At 54.3% G+C, this 19962-nt stretch overlaps 3 protein-coding genes across 4 annotated transcripts; all 3 read left to right on the forward strand.

Moving 5' to 3' along the window:
- Positions 1-142: 142 nt before the first annotated feature.
- Positions 143-3176, forward strand: LOC144195185 (cilia- and flagella-associated protein 77-like). Of its 2 annotated transcripts, XM_077714633.1 has the most exons (7): positions 143-323; positions 462-538; positions 613-685; positions 1544-1784; positions 2279-2378; positions 2773-2877; positions 3014-3176. In XM_077714633.1, exons 1-7 carry the CDS (start codon positions 167-169, stop codon positions 3062-3064), a joined length of 804 nt encoding a protein of 267 aa, XP_077570759.1. In that variant the 5' UTR covers positions 143-166; the 3' UTR covers positions 3065-3176. The 2 variants fall into 2 exon arrangements, with proteins under 2 accessions (XP_077570759.1, XP_077570760.1); XM_077714634.1 differs by lacking the exon at positions 143-323 and having other exon boundaries at positions 332-538.
- A 627-nt stretch (positions 3177-3803) lies between these two features.
- LOC144195807 (formin-binding protein 1-like) lies at positions 3804-10595 on the forward strand. The gene is made up of 18 exons (XM_077715650.1): positions 3804-3943; positions 4831-4946; positions 5022-5072; positions 5362-5509; positions 5579-5641; positions 5994-6092; positions 6203-6217; positions 6287-6415; positions 7062-7208; positions 7453-7632; positions 7738-7929; positions 8072-8086; positions 8163-8272; positions 8595-8727; positions 8983-9068; positions 9152-9309; positions 9397-9552; positions 9866-10595. The coding sequence occupies exons 1-18, from the start codon at positions 3887-3889 to the stop codon at positions 9892-9894; spliced, it is 1884 nt and encodes a 627-aa protein (XP_077571776.1). The 5' UTR covers positions 3804-3886; the 3' UTR covers positions 9895-10595.
- Positions 10596-11316: 721 nt separating this feature from the next.
- LOC144195787 (disabled homolog 2-interacting protein-like) lies at positions 11317-18902 on the forward strand. Its single transcript, XM_077715632.1, has 18 exons — positions 11317-11512; positions 12205-12334; positions 12513-12685; positions 12760-13031; positions 13175-13383; positions 13659-13803; positions 13903-14047; positions 14146-14382; positions 14606-14798; positions 14982-15196; positions 15467-15558; positions 15661-16053; positions 16475-16779; positions 16874-16987; positions 17052-17174; positions 17782-17861; positions 18226-18313; positions 18420-18902. Exons 2-18 carry the CDS (start codon positions 12269-12271, stop codon positions 18588-18590), a joined length of 3021 nt encoding a protein of 1006 aa, XP_077571758.1. The 5' UTR covers positions 11317-11512; positions 12205-12268; the 3' UTR covers positions 18591-18902.
- Positions 18903-19962: the final 1060 nt, after the last annotated feature.

Consider the following 19962-nt stretch of genomic DNA (forward strand, 5'->3'; position numbering starts at 1 on the left):
CACGTGGCCACCACCGTGATTCCCGTGGCAACCAGAAATGACGAATTTGCTGTGACGCAAAATTGTGACGTCGTTCGCCTCTTCTTTTTTAAGTGACTTTAAATCAACATCCACTTGAAATAACTAAAATCTTTAATTTACTGTTATTAACAACTCTGGACAGGAAATGACGCATGAGACCTGGAACGAAACAAAACATAAGGGTCCACTTGTTTTTGTTTGTGTGTGTGTGTGTGTGTGTGTGTGTGTGTGTGTGTGTGTGTATGTGTGTTCTGGTAACTATAGCAACATAGCAACGAGTGCCTTGAACGTCAAACGTCAAAGTGAGTGGTCGACCCGTCTATCAAGCTTACACCACGCGTTGAATTGTCTTATTCAGTCGTGACGTCAGAGTGACGCCGGGAACCGCAAAATGGATACATATTTGGAAAACGGAGCATGAAAATTATATATTTCTTCAGGAGACTGGCTTTCTCGGCAGCATAGGATGAACTCAACTGTTGTGGGCGTGGCCGGGGAGACCACGCGGAAAGTCAGGGTAAACAAACTCGACTGTGACGTCATAAGAATCCTGACGACGACGCGTGTATTGATGTGTGTCCGTGTGTTTAGAATCAATCCACGATTCCATCTTTGCCCCTGGGAGACGGAGTCAAGTTGTGTAAAGAAGGGGGCGTGGCAGAAGGTCACACACACACACACACACACACACAAACACACACACACACACGCGCACACACACGCATGAAAAGAACTTTTGATGCCCCTATCAAAATGGCCACCTGTAGACAATGCGTTGAGATTAAAATGAAGTCCTAAGCAACATACTTTTCACTTTTTGCGGTGCCATGGCACCTGCCATTTGCTCATAGGCCGCCATCGAGGGCTGTAGACGTCCAATCCATTTGAAGTGAGAGCGAATGAACGTTCCTTCATCCATCCAAAATCAATGCTTTGAAATTGAGATATTACGAGCTCACTCTTAACGGAGATATTTATATTAGAGCCGACACCTCAGGAAGTGACTTGAACTAAACATGAAGTGATCTGGGATGAATTGAATTGAATGCTTTTATTGTCATTAACCAAATACAATGAGATTTAAAGCTTTCACCGCATAGTGCACAAATAATAACAACAAACAGACAAATGGGCCAAAATCAGGAGGAACGGGCTGTAAATCCGAGAGTGACAGAAAATAAACAGAAGTAAACAGAAGTGACCTGGGATTGCCCCAAAATCAACACCAAGTAGAGGAAAATCATCAGGAAGTAAATCAATATAGTGGACAAGGAGTTGGACGTCCATCATCATCTTGGGAAGGGCAACAAGTCCTTTATTTTCTAGGGCAGTGAACAATACTGGCGGACATTTTGGGTGGGGCAAAACTACATCCCTAAAATACTGTAATAGGTGTGGATACAATACTTGCATCGACACTGAACATTTTTTGAATCATTCTAACTCCGTTTTTATTCATTTGACTTGTCTGTCCAATATGATGCCCTCTGATTGGTTTGTTTGCATTTGTGATAATGTATAGTCTTGTCAAGGTGGCGGGTCCATTCTCAGCAGGAAGTCCGAACCCCCCGTCGCCCAACCGTCCCCGACTTTGTGGCCCTCAACCAAGAAGCGGCCAAGTCGGGTCACGTGACCGCCAAACAATTCAGGGAGTATAAAGCGCAATTGGGCGCGGCCAATCATCTCCCCACCCCTAAGACGCCGAGGGGCAGGGCTTCGCAACACCTGCCAATCCCAGACATCACCTTCGGGATGAAGAACAGGTTGGACCACATTCAAGGTTCCTTGGGGTCTCACACTTGGTTGCGTTATCTATAAGGCAACAGGAAGTGGCCCCGAGACACTTCAAAATTAACAAGGAAGTTGCCCACAATCAACAGAAAGTAGTGAGCTGAAAATACCCCCAAATCAACGGGAAGTGAGCCAGACTTGCCCCCCTACCCATTAGGAAGCGACCGCAGATAGACAAAAGGCGAACAAGATGTACAGTGAGTGTTCAACAGGAAATCCTTTCCTATTGATTTGAGAGCTTTCTGGGGCCATCCATTGGACTCTACCTGTTGATTTGGGGGCCATTTTCCGCTCACTTTCTGTTGATATCCCGCCTCCTCAGTTCGATGATATGTGTACAAAAAGGCGGCCCTGGATGCGTTGAGTTTGAGACTCTGGCTCAAGCGTAGGAATGATGAAAACCACTATGATAATGATGACGATTTCAGATGATGATAATGATGATGACGATGACAACTTCCCTCAGGGCGTCCTCTCCCATGTTTGACATTTTGGCGCACGAGTACGGCCGCCGATGGACGCAGGAAAACCTGAAAGCTCGCAGCGAGTACGAGAGACGCCACGCGGTCAGTATGCCGGAATTAGTTCCACCTTTTAAATATTAAGACTTGAGATTTTTTTTCTCGGATATGCATATATTGATTTATTTTTTTACAAGCCCGAATGACACTTTCAACGATTCAAATCTTGGTTGCCATCTTGGCTCGGTCAGACACTCTTATTGACTCGGAATGCGTTTGATAGAGCCTTGTTGCGTTTGAATTGAAATCCTTCCTTCCCGGCCCAAGTCCATGCACTGACTTCTGTTGGGAACGTAGCTCTGCCATTGGGAGGCCATACAAAGTCTGTCGGTGGGCCCGGCGTCGTTGGTCGGTGTGGCTTTTGCAACGCATAAATGTGTGGCTTTTGGCAGGCAAAGGGCCGAACGACTTACATGTGGCTTTCACGCTGTCCCTGCAGGTCAAGTTTCCGCCCTTCGCCCACACGCGGGCTTCTATACTGCGCAGCAACGCCGCGCCTCCGCTGGTCAACGTCCATCCGCACACTCGCAGCCGTTACACGCAGGCAAGATTAAGATTGTATTGGAGAGCATCGTTATTGTTGTGAAACAACTGAACGGGAGATTTCTTTAAATGTCATTTTACTTGTAAAATGACAGTAAATACATTGGATTCAATTCAATTCTTGATGCTCCCTTCAGGTCGGCCCCGCCCTGGACACCTGCAGGAAGCACCTTTCCAGCACCATTTAACTGTGAAGATAATAAATCATTAGTGAGCATGTTTAATGAAAAAAAAAGCTAAATATCATATCAGTATTTCATTTGACTACATGACAATTTAATAAAATGTGCTTCCTGATGAGTTTAGTGTGTATTTGGGAGTCATTTCCTGTTGATTTGGGCCATTTCTAGGTCACTTCCTTTTTCATTTATCCAGGCCCACACACAATGAGTTGTATTGAACCATAACGTGGTCAAAGCTCTACCAAGTCAAAATGGGCTGGGTGTGGCTCCTGTCCGGCTTTCAGAGCACCTGCCTGCCTGCCTGCCTACCTGCCAGGCTGTATGGCCCAGGTCTGAGCCTGCCTACCTGCCAGGCTGTATGGCCCAGGTCTGAGTAAAAGTCATTCATGTCAGCTCTTTCACATGGTTGGCCTCTGGATGCAAGTGAAGGGTTAGGCCTGCCTGGCCCTCGGGTATTAGGTTTAGTCTCAAGTTATGCACCAGCAAGCAAACAGTACACTAAATAATGAGGATGAAATGATATCACCACAAGTTTTCCTTCAAATGTCAAAATGCAAATCAAAAAAGGACATGGTCTGGTATACACTTGTTCAGCGCTCTTCCACTTTGTTTTTAGCGACTGCCAGCACTAGGTACAGCCGTGCGCATGGATGCTGCTCGTTTTTTTTTTGTTGCAATCCCAACGAGGCGGGACATTCCCTCAACCTGGCAACCCTGTCTTTTTTTCGACCGACACAATGAAGCGGCCACTGCGCATGCTCAGGCGGGCGCACTCACGCACTCACGCACGCGAGCATCCCTTTTGCACGCGCGCGCAAGCACGCACGGATGGACGGACGGAGGAGAGGAAGCGACATGAGCGTCAACTGGGGTACCGAACTGTGGGTACGTAGTCCAAAAGGGTCAGGGAACGGACGGGACAGTTGGCATGGCCCGTCTTGCGTCACATTGCACTCACGTGAAGGACGTAGGGCCGCCTCTCGCGTGCACGCGCCTCAGCAGGCTGCGGTAGGGGGAGATAGGCACGCGGATGAACGAGGCGAGGCGACGTCGCTCGTTCATCAGCGAACGTCTGCATAATTGGACGGTTAACGACAGAAAATGACCTACAGGGGGCGCTATAGCCGGGGCTTGCTCAACGCCGCTGTGACGTGACTGATAACGGTTTCTGGGGGGGGGGGGGGGGGGGTTTCGAGGGGGTTGTTTATTTACATTTATTTGTGAGGACTAGGGCCGGGAGATATAATAATAATATTTAAAAAGTCCATTACAAAAGAAAGGCTGACGAATGTTACCTACTTAAGCAATGTTTGTGTGTTACTGTCACTTTTCCTGACTTTTTCCTAAAGGGCATATACTTTGGTAAGTACTATTATACATCACTTTTTTGTTGTTGTTTTTTTGCATTCCTTACATACGTTTGCGCCGTCACTTTCCACCAATTATGAGCAAAAAGAGCAGTTCTCATTTCGCATCGAGTTTTCCACTCTCTACGTTGCACCGTTTGGACAAACTTAGCCAGAGAATCTTAACACACACACACACAGATTCACACCCCCATAAATCGCGCTTTATAAGGATTATAGATTAGGGAAAAAAAGGAACTAATTTCCATCAAATCAACAGCAAGTGACCCGTGAATGCCCGCAAATCAATAACCTTACTGTCGATTGAGTCTAACCCTGGCCTACTATACCAAATACTTTGAATATTAGGTATTGTTTTTAAAAAGTCTACTGGAGTAGTTTTTCTTTCTGCCTCCCCCACCCCAGGACCAGTTTGAGAACCTGGAGAAACACACCGGCTGGGGGATCGACTTCCTGGAGAAATATACCAAGTTCGTCAAAGAGCGAGCCGACATTGAACTCAACTACGCCAAGCAGATCAGGTGATTGGCTGGCCAGCTGGCCACACACTTTAGCCGCTCTGTCCTCCATGTATTGAGCCCCAATTGTTCACGCAGGAGCCTCTCCAAGAAGTACCTTCCCAAGAGGAGCCGAGAAGATGACAGCAGGTCAGACGTTCCTAGAGACGGCGGCTGTGGAATGTGGCGCATTTCTGGGCACTTGCTGCTAATTTGGGGGCATTTGGAGCGTTTTTTTGGTCACTTCCTGCTCTTTTGGGGGCATTCGAGGCGTTGGCGGTCACTTGGTGCTCTTTTGGGGGCATTTGGGGCGTTTTTAGTCACTTCCCGCTCTTTTGGGGGATATTTCAGGTGGTTTCCTGCTGAATGTGGTGCCTTTTATTAGAAAGTGACTGGAAAGGAGTACACGCTTTAAGGCGATTTTCCCGGCCTCCGTCAGGTACACATGGTGCGCGGCCTTTAGCGCCACGCTGGGGAAGCTGGGAGATCTGGCGGCGCGGCACGAGGAAGTCGCCGACGACCTCAACGGCAACGTGACCGACGACCTGGGCAGGTTCGCGCAAGAGATCAAGGCCGAGAGGAAGTCGGTAAGGTTGCGCTGGCCGCGCCAGGGCTTTCCTTTTTCCCACCGTGCCTGCCTCTTGTCCCGTCGCCAGCTTTTTCAAGATGGCCGCCGTGCCCAGCAGCACATGGAGACTTCCTGGAAGCAACTGGAAAGTGTGAGTCGGAAAAAGTCCAGTGGCATGATAAATCCATACTCTTCACCCAGCTCCTGTTTATTTTGCTGCCTTTTTTTCCCGCTAGGATATTTGTTTGTCACCTCCTGTACATTTGGTCTCTTCTTCCTTTACATTATGCAGCATTTCCGCTTAGTCTTACGGTATTTCCGGGTCATTTCCTGTCTCTTGAGGGCTATTTCAGGTGACTTCCTTTTCACTTTGGGTTATTTCATCTCACCTCTCGTTCATTTGGGCCATTTCAGGAGGAAACGGAAGAATATACATTGTAAATTTTTTTTTAAAAAAGCAACAATTGAATGAAGGATGAATTGAGTTTCCAATGTCCTCGCAGAGCAAACGTCGTTTTGAGCGGGACAGCAAAGAGGCGGAGCGAGCGCAGCTAGCGTGCAACAAGATGGACGTGGACAACAACGTGGACGCCAACGACAAGGTGACCAAAATGGCCGCCAGACCATGGCTAGCTTTGACCGGCTTCTGGAGTAACTAAACGAGTGTAATCATGGGGAAACGCCCCCCGTCTCTTTGCATGCGTGTCGGCAGCGCTGCTCCTTCAAGGTAATGGAAAGACTTGAGCGGCGGAATTGTTCCAGGGACGTGTCGTCATTGCCATTGCTTTTCTTTCAGGCTCGCCAGGTGGCGCAACAAAAGTCCCAAACGGCCCAAGAGTCCAAGGAGGAATACTTGAAGACTTTAAAGCAGTTCAACCAAGACCAGCATGAGCACTACCACAAATTGGTGCCCGTCATCTACCAGGTGAAATGAGCGCTTGTGCTCGTCGCTGATGCTGTAGATGACGAGGCGGGCAGGTGACTTGTACAGTCAGTCGTACGTATCTCTACTTACCAATGCCTCTAGGTCCCACATTTTCAGCTTGGGAAATCTTTGATATGCTAGTGAGTGACTGGAGATACGAAAAAAAAGATTCAAGTAATGTTTGTGTCAGATCGCTTGGAACAACATTTTGGTCACTTCCTGCACGCACCCACGGCGGCCCTCGAGGACCGGGTTTGCCCATCCGGCCCGGTTTAGTTGGTAGCCGCGTGAGGACCGTGGAACCAATTAGAGCTTTTACATTTAATTGTAGCGCTCTACTTAGCAAATTTCCAAGTTACCAAAACAGTTCTGGAAGCAATTCATTCCGTAAGTAGGGCTACGACTGTACTGGAGTCTACGGTGACATTGAATTGAGGTTATTTGGATTATTATTTGGATTTTATTTGTTATTTGGATCTTCCGATGACTCCATTTTTGGAGAAATGTGAGTTGTCTGGAAGCTACGCTACTCTTACTCAAGAAGGTGTTCATTGTGACCGACTTGGTATAAAAACCCCAATCAGAAATGACAGCAGTTCTTCAGCACTGGAGTATTGTTTTCAGAGAATTCTTTTGGACTTTTCAGCGCATCCAGGAAATGGAGGAGCGGCGTATCGAGCGCGTGGCTTCGGCCATGCGTTTGTCGGCCACGGCCGAGAAGAAGTCCCTCCCCGACCTGGCCCGCTGTTTGGACGCCATGATGGACGTGGCCCAAAGCGTCCGGCCACAGACGGTGAGCGGAGTTTGCGCCCGTGGCCTTGTCAATTGTGGGCTAATGCCTTGTCAGACTTGGCTTCCAAGCCATTCTGTGTGCTTTTGCCTCTTCGACAATGGATCCATTCATTTTGACTTTGGCTAAAGACGTGGCGATGATCCTCATTTTGAACAGATCATGTTCACGCTGGTGTTTTGCCGCTCTCTGTTGCCCCCCGCAAGTCTATTCTTCTATTCCCTACACGACTTTCCTACGGTTTCAGGACACGCGCTCGGTGGTGAGCGCCTTCAAGTCCGGCTTCGAGCCACCGGGTGACCTGGACCCGGAGGACTTTGGCTGCGCCTCCATGAGGCGGAGCGTCTCCGAGTCCAGCTACCTGGACCACCGTGTGGAGGGACGCAGACCGGGCAAGAAATTGTGGCCTTTTCTCCGCAAGACCAAAGTAAGCCCGGCCCCGACCGGCCCCGCCCGGCCCCGCCCGGCCCCGTCCGACCCGGCCGCCACCCGCTTGAGCCATCCCCCGAGCCAGCCTGAACCTTTTTTATAGCTGCTGAACCTGCTGTCGTCGCCCCGTCAGCCGCCACCGCCGCCGCCCGCCTCGCCTTCTCCCGGGGACGTGGCCGGGAGTCCCCTGACCCCGCCCCCGTCCGTCCGGGAGCCAATCGCGCAGCGCTTCAACGACCTGGTTAACTCCGGCTCCCGGACCAGGAAGCAGTGCCTGAAGAATCTCAAGAGAGGGGTAAAATGTGCCCATTTTGCTTTGATTGACCCTTCCGTTTCCAAATTCCCAAAATATATTGACTGAAAACATTTTAGGCTTGGCATGCATGTTAGCGTCGCCATTAAAGCTCTTTTCTCCGTTGCTTCTTTTTGACGGACAGCTGTCACTCAAACTGGTAAGTCAATTGGGCGCCTTTTGGGGGCGTGGCAGTGGGCCGCCGTCAACCTGCGAGCTTTTGGCCACGCTTTCAGGGCTCCGCCCCATCGGACTGCAGCCACCTTCCGGCCGAGCAACGGCGGAAAAAACTGGAGAACCGAATCCACCGCATCGGACGAGAAATCTTGAGGGAGCGAGAGCAAAGGCGAGTCAAGCGGCTCACTTAGCTATGCATTGACATTGATTCTTTGAGCGTCGTCGTCGGGCTCCAGGCTAGATGACCTTGCTCTACGCTACCTTGCGCTATGCTACGATGCCTTACTCTGCGCTACGCTACGATGCCTCACTCTGCGCTACGCTACCCTGCCTTACGCTACCCTACATTATGTTACGCTACGTTACGCTACCTTATGCTACGCTACGTGACGCCGTGCTAGGTTTCCTACATTATGCTACGCTACGTGTGGTCTCAGGTTGTCTCGGCGTTGTTTTCGCGCTAGCCTAACTTTGGCTCGCTCTTGGTCCAGAGAGGCCCTGGTGAAGATGAAGGCGGTGTATCGTCAGAACCCCGGCTTGGGGGACGGCGCCGCCCTGGAACCACGCCTGGACGAGGTCAGACGTAGCTTGCATGGGCTGGAGGAGGAGCTGAGGAACAACCAGGTAGGTGGCCGTAGCGCCTCTTTTGGATCCAAATGTCTCGTCTCCGGGAAAACCCCCAATACTCCTACCGGACCACGCGGGCTCACGTCAACTAGGATCCAGCCATCGTGGCTCGCTCTGACGCTGCTGAAGTGGGCTCTCGAGATTGATTGATTGATTGCTGGCGATGGAGCCTAATCCACCAATGCAATTGACGCCAAATTGTGCCGCTGCGGTTTGGACACCCCTCACTTCTTCTTTGATTCTTTTTTTTAGGCATGGCTGGCGGAGGCTCGGCACGCCCTGAGCGCCGCCTGTCCGCCGTCTTCCCGCTTTGCCACCAGCCCAGACAGCAGAGAAAGGTGAGCAGCAACTTCAGTCGAACCCAAAACCGCAAAAACGGAATGTTGGCGCGGTCTGGAACTTTTTCTCCGCTCCACGGCAGTCCCGACGGCAGCTACGCGGAGGAGCGCGAGGGCGAAGTCCGCTTCTCCAAGTCCAGAAGCTCCGACTTTGACGACGACGACGCCGCCGCCGACGACTTTGAAGACGAGGAGCCGCTGCCGAGCATCGGAACTTGCAAGTCGCTCTACCCTTTCCAAGGTAGGAAAACCCAGAGCCGGGCCCCAAAAGGAAAGGGAGGGCGCCGAAGAGCGGCACGATGAAAATGACCCCGTCTCCACGCCGCAGGTCAAAACGAGGGAACGCTGTCCATGTGCGAGGGCGAGCTGCTCAACGTGGTGGAGGAGGACAAGGGCGACGGCTGGACGCGCGTACGCCGGAACGCCGAGCAAGAAGGATACGTGCCCACCTCCTACATCAAGGTCCTGCTGGTAGCCGACAAAGGTCCGCCCTCCGCCAGTGGCGGCGGCTTCTTCGGGGCCGTTCCACTTTTTCATCTCCGTCAATAAGAGGAGTTTCCACTGGCCAATTTTGCCAGGATTTTGTTTTCAAGGCAGCCCGGTTGGGTGGGTGGTTAGTGCGTCGGCCTCACGGCTCCGGGGTCCTGGGTTCAGTTCTAGGTCGGTCCACCTGTGTGGACTTCCGGGTACTCTGGGTTCCTCTCACATTCCAAAAAAGTCAGAGAAAAAGAGTGAGACAAAGCCATATCAATAAGTCAATAAGTTGTGCGTGTGTGTGTGTGTGTGTGTGTGTGTAGGTCTGGTGCAAACTGGCCGTATGGTGTGAAGAAGAACCGCTTGAGCAGGAAGCCAGCCCATCCAAGGTACCGGACGACAGAAGCCTTTGATTGGCAGTCCACATTTGGAGTTGGGGCCCACATCCCCCTGCTCACGATGCGTACGCTATGAACCTGGGGTTTTCCCACCGTACGCCAGGACTGGGTTTTCCACACGAGGTGCCAAGTGGCAAAAAAAAGAAGAAGAAAAAAAAGAAACAAGGTTTGAACCGACCGACTACCGCCGTCGGCGACGGGCATCCGATCGCTTTGACGAGGGAGGGCGCCGGCGCAAAGTGAATGCTCCTTGGTTGGCTGCTTCAAATGGACGGGACCTCTTGGAGTGATCCACACACGGACAAAAGTGACCGAAAAGGTGGGCCGTTCCCATGGAGTCAAAAGTAGCCCACTATTTGATGGGCGTCCGCCAGTCCCATCGGAAGCCACGCCACCGCACGGACGTCCTCCTCTATCGTCACGGGCAACCCGGAGAGTTAACGTGGCGGAGCTTTTCTGAGGAAAAGCCAAAGCCGCTTTGACGGAGCAACAGCGTTGACGTCAGGAAGTGGCGCCGAGCGCGCGTCTCCATGCGGACTGCCCGGCGAGCCCCGCCCCCCTTCCTTGTTGTCGTCTTGGCCTTTGGCGTGAAGCGCTTTTCCTTTGCTTCCTGTAAGTTCCTTCTTCCGAAATAAACCATAACCTGGGACCTTGACCTCTCTTTTATTGTCAAAGTGCCGAGGGACTTGGATTTTCTCCTGGTGAATTGGGTGGAAAAAGTCAAGTGCGGCGGGCACGCCGGGAACAATGGGCTGGCAGCCACCGGCAGGTGGGTGCGTCCGGGTTACAATTAGGGGGTTGTGCCTAGCCCTAACGCTACCCGGCTATCTGCACGCCGAGCTGCCACAGAGCGGGTCACTAGCTTAGGGTTAGGGATAACCGTCCTGAAAGAAAACTGTGGTGTATTCCAACCCATTAGGGTTGGCAACACGGCTACAAAATTCTTCTTCAATACAGTACAAAAAACAATCGGACTACAAGAACAAAATCGTAACATGAATACAATTAAAATGACTAAACAAATCGAGATTAGGGTACTACTGGGAAGATTTTTTTTTCATTTTCACTTTTATTTTGGGGAGCCCTAATAATCCATCATAGTTATTTCTACTGACAAACGGCGGGGGGGGGGGTGCAAAACAGCATCCAACGCTCCTAGTTAGAACGGAGGACTGAAGTAGTAGAAGAAAATGTCGTCTGCATTTCCTTTAAAGATGGAAAGTAGGGCAGGATCCCTGGTGGGAGGGGCCGCTCGGGTTGCCAGGTGGAGCAGAGTAGTTCATTCATTGGCCCTTCCCAGCCCAGACCAGCAGACGGGGAAATGAACAGGCAATGTGCGGGTTCCACCCCCTCCCAATCTGGCAACCCTGGCTGGCTGATGCTGATGCTGGAACCGCAACATCAGTAGCTAGGAGACACGCGTACGCACACACATGCACGCACGCACGCACGCACGCACGCACGCACGCACGCTCGCAAGATCGGCAGGTTGGTCACTCTCCCTCATTTGTGTCCGTCCAGTGATCGTGAATTTCTAAGCGGTCCTGCTTCTCCTCCACGAGACGATGTTTGGTGAGTATATATATATATATATCATTCTCCTTTGTGCTCTTATTCGACGCGCCATCCGCAGTGCGTGTCGGTGCGCGAGACTGTGCGCGGGTGCAGATCGCCGCGCCGCTACATTAGCATGTGGCTAAGCTGGCGGAAATTCTGATGCGCACGCACGGGAAAAGATCTGGTGTCTGCCGCCGCCCTCAGACACCAAAAGGAAGCCTTCAGATGTGGATGCTTCCAGGTCAAACATTAGTCACGTCTCAAGGCCAGAAATCATCTCTCTGCCTAGAGAAATCAACTTTTAGACCACTACCTATCGACACCCCGACTTGGATGGGAAAGTCGCCCCTACCAACATGGCCGCCCCGAGGTCATTCCGCTCATTTTCATGCTTGCGCGAAAATGACTTGAGCACTGCTTTTGAAGTGGGAGGCTGGTCAACGGACAATGTTCGTTGGCCGTCGGCCCTCCGCCTTCAACGGATTGGACGTCTAGTCGGTGGCATCCAGTTTCATCATAAAAAAAATAGATGTGAAGGCACAAAAAGCTCCAAAACAACAAAAAGTGTTGGAAAAAAATGTCCATGGCTAAGTCCTCTGCAAAACAAATGGAGCGTCAAAAATGTCCCTGGTCATAATGAATCTGAAAATAGAAAATAAATATTTTTGACCTGTGAATTTTGCTGAGCGCAATGTCAATGTGTCCAGGCGTGCCGTGCGCCGTGGCGGCCGGGAGTCGCTGTTAGGTGGCGTGGCCTCTTCCTAGCTGAAAATGGACCAATCGGTGATCATCAAAGCCGTCCACTCCTCGCTTTTGGGGCAGGACTACTGCTTCGAGGTAAGTAGTGTAGTCTACTCTGTCTCTCTCTGTCTGTTTGTCCTGTCGGAGGCTAGCGTATTCTACACCAGCCTATGAGAGTAGTGTAGCAGCCGTCACTTGTCTCTCACCGGGCCGTTTCCGGGCCGTTTCCGGGCCGTTCCCGGGCCGTTTCCGGGCCGTTTCTTCCCTCTCTCAGGTGACGGCTTCCACCGGGACCAAGTGCTTCTCGTGTCGCTCGGCGGCCGAGCGCGACAAGTGGATGGAGAATCTGCGGCGAGCCGTGCAGCCCAACAAGGACAACAGCCGACGCGTGGACAACCTCCTCACGCTCTGGGTCATCGAGGCCAAGGACCTGCCGCCCAAAAAAAGGTGGCGCAAAATTGTTCCCGCAGCAGAAAGATCCCGAGGCCCACGCATTTTAAAACTCCGACTCCCCCCTCCAGGTACTTTTGCGAAGTGTGCCTGGACGACAGCTTGTACGCCCGCACGTCCTGCAAGAGCAAGACGGACAACGTCTTCTGGGGCGAACGCTTGGACTTTGGCGGACTGCCCAGCGTGGATGCCGTCACGCTGCACGTCTACAAAGAGACGGACCGCAAGCGCAAGAAGGACAAGAGCAGCTACGTGGGGCTGGTCAACATTCCCGTGGCCGCCGTCACGGGAAGACAGCTGATCGAGAAGTGGTACGCGCTCAGCACGCCCAGCGCCGTCCGAGGTGAGACGGCCGCCGGGGAGGGCGCTGCCGGGAGGGCGCCGCCGGGAGGGCTCCGTCGGGAGGGCACCGTCGGGAGGGCGCCGACTTTCCCGTGACGGCAGGCCCGCCTCAGGTGGCCCGGTAAAAGTCCGCCCTGTCGGCAGGGAAGTCCGGCGTGCCCACGGTCCGCGTGAAGGCGCGCTACCAGAGCGTGGTGATCCTCCCCATGGAGCAGTACAAAGAGTTTGCCGAGTTCATCAGCGCCAACTACCTCCTGCTCTGCAACACCTTGGAGGCCTCCATCGGCCTGAGGGCCAAGGAGGAAGTGGCCAAGGCGCTGGTCCACATCCTGCACAGCACCGGGAAAGCTAAGGTGAGGTGAGGAGGTGGCGCTCCCTTCCTCCTTCTTCTCGGCCCCCTTCGGGCTCACTGGCATCGGCTGATGCCAGCTAGGGAGGCGTGGAGGAACGGAGGGAGTTGGGTGGACGATGATTGACCGAGGATGGGGGAAGGGGGGGGGGGTTATTTTGGTGGCTTTTTGCCACCGGCTCTCGCTCTGGGACACCTCCGGCTCACTAGTCTGAGCGACGAGCCGCGTGAGCCGCAAAGGTGACACTTGGCGGCGTTCCCGCCGCTCGTCGTCTCCAGGACTTCCTCACCGACTTGATGATGTCGGAGGTGGACCGCTACCGGGACAACGATCAGCTGATTTTTCGAGAGAACACGCTGGCCACCAAAAGCATCGAGGAGTACTTGAAGCTGATCGGACAGAAGTACCTGCAGGACGCCTTGGGTAAGCCGGCTGAATCGGGGCCCCTCGGGGCCCCTCGGGGCCACTCTGCCGCCGGGCTGGCTCTGGGGCCGACGCTGAGCGTCCGTCCGGCGTCTTCAGGAGAGTTCGTCCGAGCTCTGTACGAGTCGGACGAGAACTGCGAGGTGGACGCGTCTCGCTGTTCCAACTCGGAGCTGGCCGAGCATCAGGCCAACCTGAGGATGTGCTGCGAACTGGCCTTCTGCAAGATCCTCGACTCCTACAGGTGGCGACCACGACGACGCCGCCGCCGCCGCCGGTCCCGGGAAGCCCCAACTCCGGCGCTCAAGTGGCCCTCCGCCCTCCGTCCCCGCCCCTCTCCAGGGTGTTTCCTCGGGAGCTGAAGGAGGTTTTCGCCTCGTGGCGTCAGGAGTGCGCGCGGCGCGGCCGAGCGGACATCAGCGAGCGGCTGATCAGCGCCTCGCTCTTCTTGCGCTTCCTGTGCCCGGCCGTCATGTCGCCGTCGCTCTTCCAGCTGACCCAGGTCTACCCGGACCAGCGCACCGCCCGCACCTTGACACTGATCGCCAAAGTCATCCAGACGCTGGCCAACTTTAGCAAGTGGGTCCCTGTGCTTTTTGTTCCCGACTAGACGCGTGGCCATTGGGGGGCAGAACCGTCCCTCCCCTCCTCCCCCTCCCGTCCTTCCCCTCCTCCCCCTCCCGTCCCTCCCCTCCTCCCCCTCCCGTCCCTCCCCTCCTCCCCCTCCCGTCCCTCCCCTCCTCCCCCTCCCGTCCCTCCCGGCCGACCCTTCCAGATCTCCGCCCGTCTCGCCGCCCGGCAGGTTCGGCAGCAAAGAGGAGTACATGCTCTTCATGAACGACTTTGTGGAGCGGCAGTGGAGCAGCATGCAGCGATTCCTGCAGGAGATCTCCAACCCCGAGGGACTCAACCACAGCGCCGCCGGCTTTGACGGCTACGTGGACCTGGGACGGGAGCTCTCCTGCCTGCACGCCTCGCTGGCCGAGTTGGATCAGGTGAGCCCCGGACCCGGCAAAATCTTATCGCCCTCATGGGTGGACACGTAGGAACCGGTCCACGGCGAGTAGACTTCCGATCCGTGGGAAGGCCGGCGTGGCGGCCCGGGAGCGTCGGCCGGGTCCGACCGTAGACCTAACGACGACCCGTCCGTCCGTCCGTCCGTCCGTCTTTTGCCACAGTCGTGCTTGTCCAAGCTGAATCCGCTTCCCCGGATCTTGAGGGACGTGTCGGCGGCCCTGGTTAACCCCGGGGGCGGGGCTCATCCCGGAAAAGGCGCCTCGCCCGAGCGCCGGCGCTTGGTGTCTCCGCCTCCTTTGTCCCCGCCCCTTTCTCCACCTCTGGCCGCCTGCAATCCCTCCCTGGGCCAGCAGCGCGGTGCAGGACCGGACGGCGGGTGAGTGTCCGTCGGGCCAAGGCTCGGGGCCTTTGACGGTGGAAGTGGGCGTGTTTTGGATTTTTTTTGTTCTCGTTACGTGGCCACTTTTTTTTCCAGAAGGTGGTTTTCTTTTGGCCGTATTTCAATAGATTAGCCACGTGCTCTCTCTCTCTCTCTCTCTCTCTCTCTCTCTATTTGTAGTATACAGTGGCAGTGCCTTCCCAGTAGCCCACTGGCATGTGTCGCGCTGTTGCTACCGCTACTGTTATTTTTTGTCTTTCTTGGCAGCCCGTTGGACTTTACCCGACTTCCGTCGCCGACCCCCGAAAACAAAGATTTGTACTTTGTCACGAAAGGTTCTGGCCTGCGGCCGGCGTCGGGTGAGTTCAAATGGACAAACCCCGCCCGCCCGCCCGCCCCCGGCCGGTTGGCCGGCTCGGGACCTCTGACCCGACGTCGGCCCCCGCCTATTTCCTCCTCAGACTCGCGCGGCTCCCCGGCACCCAGCTCGTCCTACTCGGAGCCCAACGACGAGGCGGCCTTCGGGAGGGCGGGGCGGGAGCTGAGCGCCGAGGGGCGGAGCCTGTCCCTGGTGGACCTGCAGGACGGCGACGCCCCGGACGACGGACACTGGGGGGGGCCGGGGCTCTTGCCGCTGTCCTTCCAGAATCCCGTCTATCAGATGTCGTCGCGTCGGCGGGCCGAGGCCCCGCCCCCGGAGGGCGGAGATTCGGCCGCGCCCAAGCCCGCCTTCCTGACGCAGATGCAAGTGGGCGTGCCGGGTGGCGGGGAGCGGGGCGAGCGCCTGTCGGGGCTGTCCGGCAGCAGCAGCGGAGACGAGCAAAACCGGAGAACGCTGTCGGAAAACGCCCCGGGTGAGTGGTCTTCCTTTTGGCTTGACGTCGGGTCCCCTTCCTTGATTTCCTTGGTCTGAACCCCTCCACTTCCTGCTCCCCTTCCTTGATTTCCTTGGTCTGAACCCCTTCCACTTCCTGCTCTCCTTCCTTGATTACCTTGGTCTGAAGCCCTCCACTTCCTGCTCCCCTTCCTTGATTTCCCAAGTAGCCCCACTCCAAGCTGTAGGTTTGCACCCCCCCTGCTTCTTGTTCATTTCTGCATGTTTTGGGACCTTGTGCCCCTCACTTCCTGTACATTTGCATTCATCTGTGAGTCACTTCCCGTTGATAACCCTAACCCATTTACAGATAGCTTATTGCACACGGTTGCCCGGTCATGATTGGGTCACTTCCTGTTGATGCGAGCTCTATCCGTCTGTCCCCGCCACAACCGACCCAGCCACTTCAGTGGTCGGCGCCGTCCCTCCTCGCCAGAACTCTTCGGGCCCCCAGCGGCGCATCGACCAACCGCCGCCGCCGCCCCCGCCGCCTCCGGGCTCCTCGGCGCCCCCCCGGGGCCGCACGCCGCCCGGGGCGCTTCCACCTCGCCCGGCCTCCGGGAGCGTGATGTCGTCCAGTCCCGATTGGGCGAGCGGTGGCAATGGCGGCGGTGGCAATGGCAATGGCGGGGGGCACTCGCGTCTCCGCCAGGCCTCGTCTTCATCCAAAGGCGACAGTCCGGAAAAAGTGCGCTCCGGCAACAAAGTGCGTGAGCGCGCCCACCTTCGAGTGGCTTTTGAAGAGGCTCTTTGAAGCCATTAGCCTTTGAAAACTGCGTGTCTTTCTGGCCTTCCGAAAGGCGGCGTCTCCGTGCGCGCTGGACCGCACCGCCGCCTGGCTCCTCAACATGAACTCGGCCAGCGCCTATGGCGAGACGGACGACGATCGCCACGACGACGCCCTGGCGGAAAAGGTGAGCCGGCCGCCCGGCCCGCTTTCCCGGCCCCGCGCTGACGGCCACACCCACGTCCCGGCAGTACCGGCAGGACATCGCCCTGCTGCAGGAGAAGCTCCGCGTGGCGGCGCTGCGCCAGGAGGAGTGCGAGGCCCGCCTCCTGGTTCAGGACCAGCAGAACCAGCGCCTCCTGCAGGAGTACCAGGTGTGTAGCGGGCCTAGTTTGCGTACTAAGCTTTTGGGTGTGTCGGAGGAGTGGGAAAGTTGGGGGACGAAGACTGAACCGCGGGCAAGGGCTCTCCTTAACCTCTGTGGCTGACCTGACCCCTTGGTGTAAGGGTTAAGATTTCCACACGGACAGCTTTTTACTGGAGCCACTTTTACTGGTACGGCTTGGGGCGCAGGAATGGGCAAAGCGGTGCTGGAAAGCTGCTGGGTGTTTGCAGCTTTTTCTTCCGACCCATCCAGCACAAACACCCACCCAGTTGAAGCAAGCCGGCTTGTGCCGGAAGTAGAAGCACCAGACTGCACTGGTAGAACACCACAATTGTGGAAAGGTTTCCTCTTAAGGGATTGGAACAAAACCCTTCATGCCATCCTTTGCCTGGCCCTGGGTTAGAGGGTTGGAGTTACAGTCTGCCACGGCTACTTCTCCGTCTCGCGGGCCAGCGGGATTGTCGGAAAGCTCGCGGCGTAGCGTGGGCCGAGGTTTGACCTCGTGGGTAGGAAAGGTCTTGGCTATATCTGACTTGATTGTTCAAAAAAAAAAAAGCCAAAATTGCACCTCAAGAGATTTCCCGTGACCCCTTCAGGCTCGGCTGGAGGACACGGAGAGTCGCCTGAGGAGGCTTCAGGATGACAAAGATCTCCAGATGAACAGCATCATCAGCAGGTGAGCCCTCAATTGCTCGCTGCGTCCTACAAATCCACCATTGCTATTCCTTCTTGCTATTGGGTGCACATTTGGATGTCAAATGGCCGACGGCGGCCACGGGAACTGAGGCCTTGCGCCCGCAACCACGTGATAGTCACGCCGTTGGGCTATCCGGTCCGATACGTAGAGCAGAAAACCAGGTTTCTTCCTCAGTACAAATTTGACGCACGGCTAACCTGATTTTGAAGTCACCATACTCAATGAGCGGGTGACCGTTGGCATTCTTTTCAAACTAAACCATAAGCGACTTGAAGATTCTTTCCGTGTGCCGCAGTCCGCATTTGCGCGCTGTTCACGGGCTGCTCTTTGCGGCTTGTCGCAGGTTGATGGCGGTGGAGGAGGAGCTGAAGAAAGATCACTCGGACATGCAAGCTGTGGTGGATTCCAAGCAAAAGATCATCGAGACCCAGGTCTGCTCCGGGACCGATGCCGTTTACCGTGTGGGAGGGATCGGCGCAAACGTCGTTTGCGCTTACTCGCTCGTCTGTTGCTCGCTCGCTCGCTCGTGTGCGACAGGAGAAGAGGCTGGCCCACCTGGACGCCACCAACGGTCGCCTGATGGCGGCGCTTGCCCAACTCAAGGAGCGCTACGGGGTGCCGCAGCAGAGGAACGGCCTGTCGCCTAGCAACACGTCCACCTTGCAGATCACGGAAAACGGCGAGTTCCGCAATTCGGGCAACTGTTGAGCGCGCCGGTGACCTTTGACTCGCCGTCCGAAGGACGGTTCCATCCTTTTGGAGGGAGCCGGCCGGCCGGGATTGAAGCGGACGGTTTGGACGGACGGACGGACGGATGGACTTTCTGTCTTTTCGATGGTTAGCTGGCGTTAACTCAACTGGGTCACTGTCGGCCCGGACCATTTGCGCTCTTTGGTGAAAGGGGCGACTCCATTGTGACGCCAATAGACGTCCAACTTGTTTCAACCGGCCGTTCAAAGAAGTCGGACGTCAATTGCCGGCAGAAAATAAATCAATCAAATTCCCAGGGGAAACCATAAACTTTCCATATTCTTCTTCATTTCAGTAACGGGGCCGTGCATTTCCCGGCTGGGCCTTCGGGGGCGCTACCTGGAAAATCGGTGCTTCTTAACCTGGCTTGGGTGAGTCCTTATCGGGGGTTCGCCGGAGCCTCTGACGCGGAGCTCCGGACACGCGTCTATACGCCATCACGTGCCCCGCTTGACCATGACTGGCTGCGGGTGATCACGAGACATTGATTGGCCAATCAGTGCTGTGAGGAATTTATGGATCTTGAATTTGGGAAGAAAAAAAAAAAAAACAATATTTGAGGCTAACGTAGGGTTCAGCAAATGCGAATATATGAAAGTGCTGGGCTTTGCTCGCCGCCTCAAACCAGGTTAAGAATCAATCCAACCCTCAATAACTATTTGATGGCTGTAAAAAGATTGATTGCAGCTATAGCTGCGACACATAAAAAAATAAAGCATCCATCATAACTTCATCAAATAGAAATATTTTTTAGGAAAAGAACCCCATTGAACTCACCCAAAATCAGTTTCATTTGTCCACAAACTCCATCATAACAAAAAAAAAATCCAGCATTCATAATAACCTCATCAAACTGAAATATTATTTAGGAAAATTAACCCCATTTTACTCACCCAAAATCAGTTTCATTTGTCCACAAACTCCATCATAACAAAAAAAAAATCAAGCATCCATAATAACCTCATCAAACTGAAATATTATTTAGGAAAATGAAGCTTATTTGACTCACCCCAAATCCCTTTGATTGGTCCACCAAATCCCTCCTCAAGAAGATTTCCATGACTGATGTGGTAGAGATTATCTGTGCGTTTGAGTTGCACCGAGTTCTTTCGTATCGCCATCGAAGCTAAAGCCGATGCTGAAAGTGGATTCTGTTCTGTGGTATATCTGGCAGAAGTTTTGCTTGGATTTCGGGCTGAAAATGTCCATTCCCACTTGAGACTGGCTCGCGAGCTTCCCAGTTGTCCGACTCCAGCCTTTCTTAAAAAGTCCGCCTTGAAAACGGCTTTGACAGAAGACCAAGGCCAAGCGAATCCATTTTCATTGTGGA

The sequence above is a fragment of the Stigmatopora nigra genome, chromosome 4, assembly GCF_051989575.1.
Source record: "Stigmatopora nigra isolate UIUO_SnigA chromosome 4, RoL_Snig_1.1, whole genome shotgun sequence".
NCBI classification, from domain to species: domain Eukaryota; kingdom Metazoa; phylum Chordata; class Actinopteri; order Syngnathiformes; family Syngnathidae; genus Stigmatopora; species Stigmatopora nigra.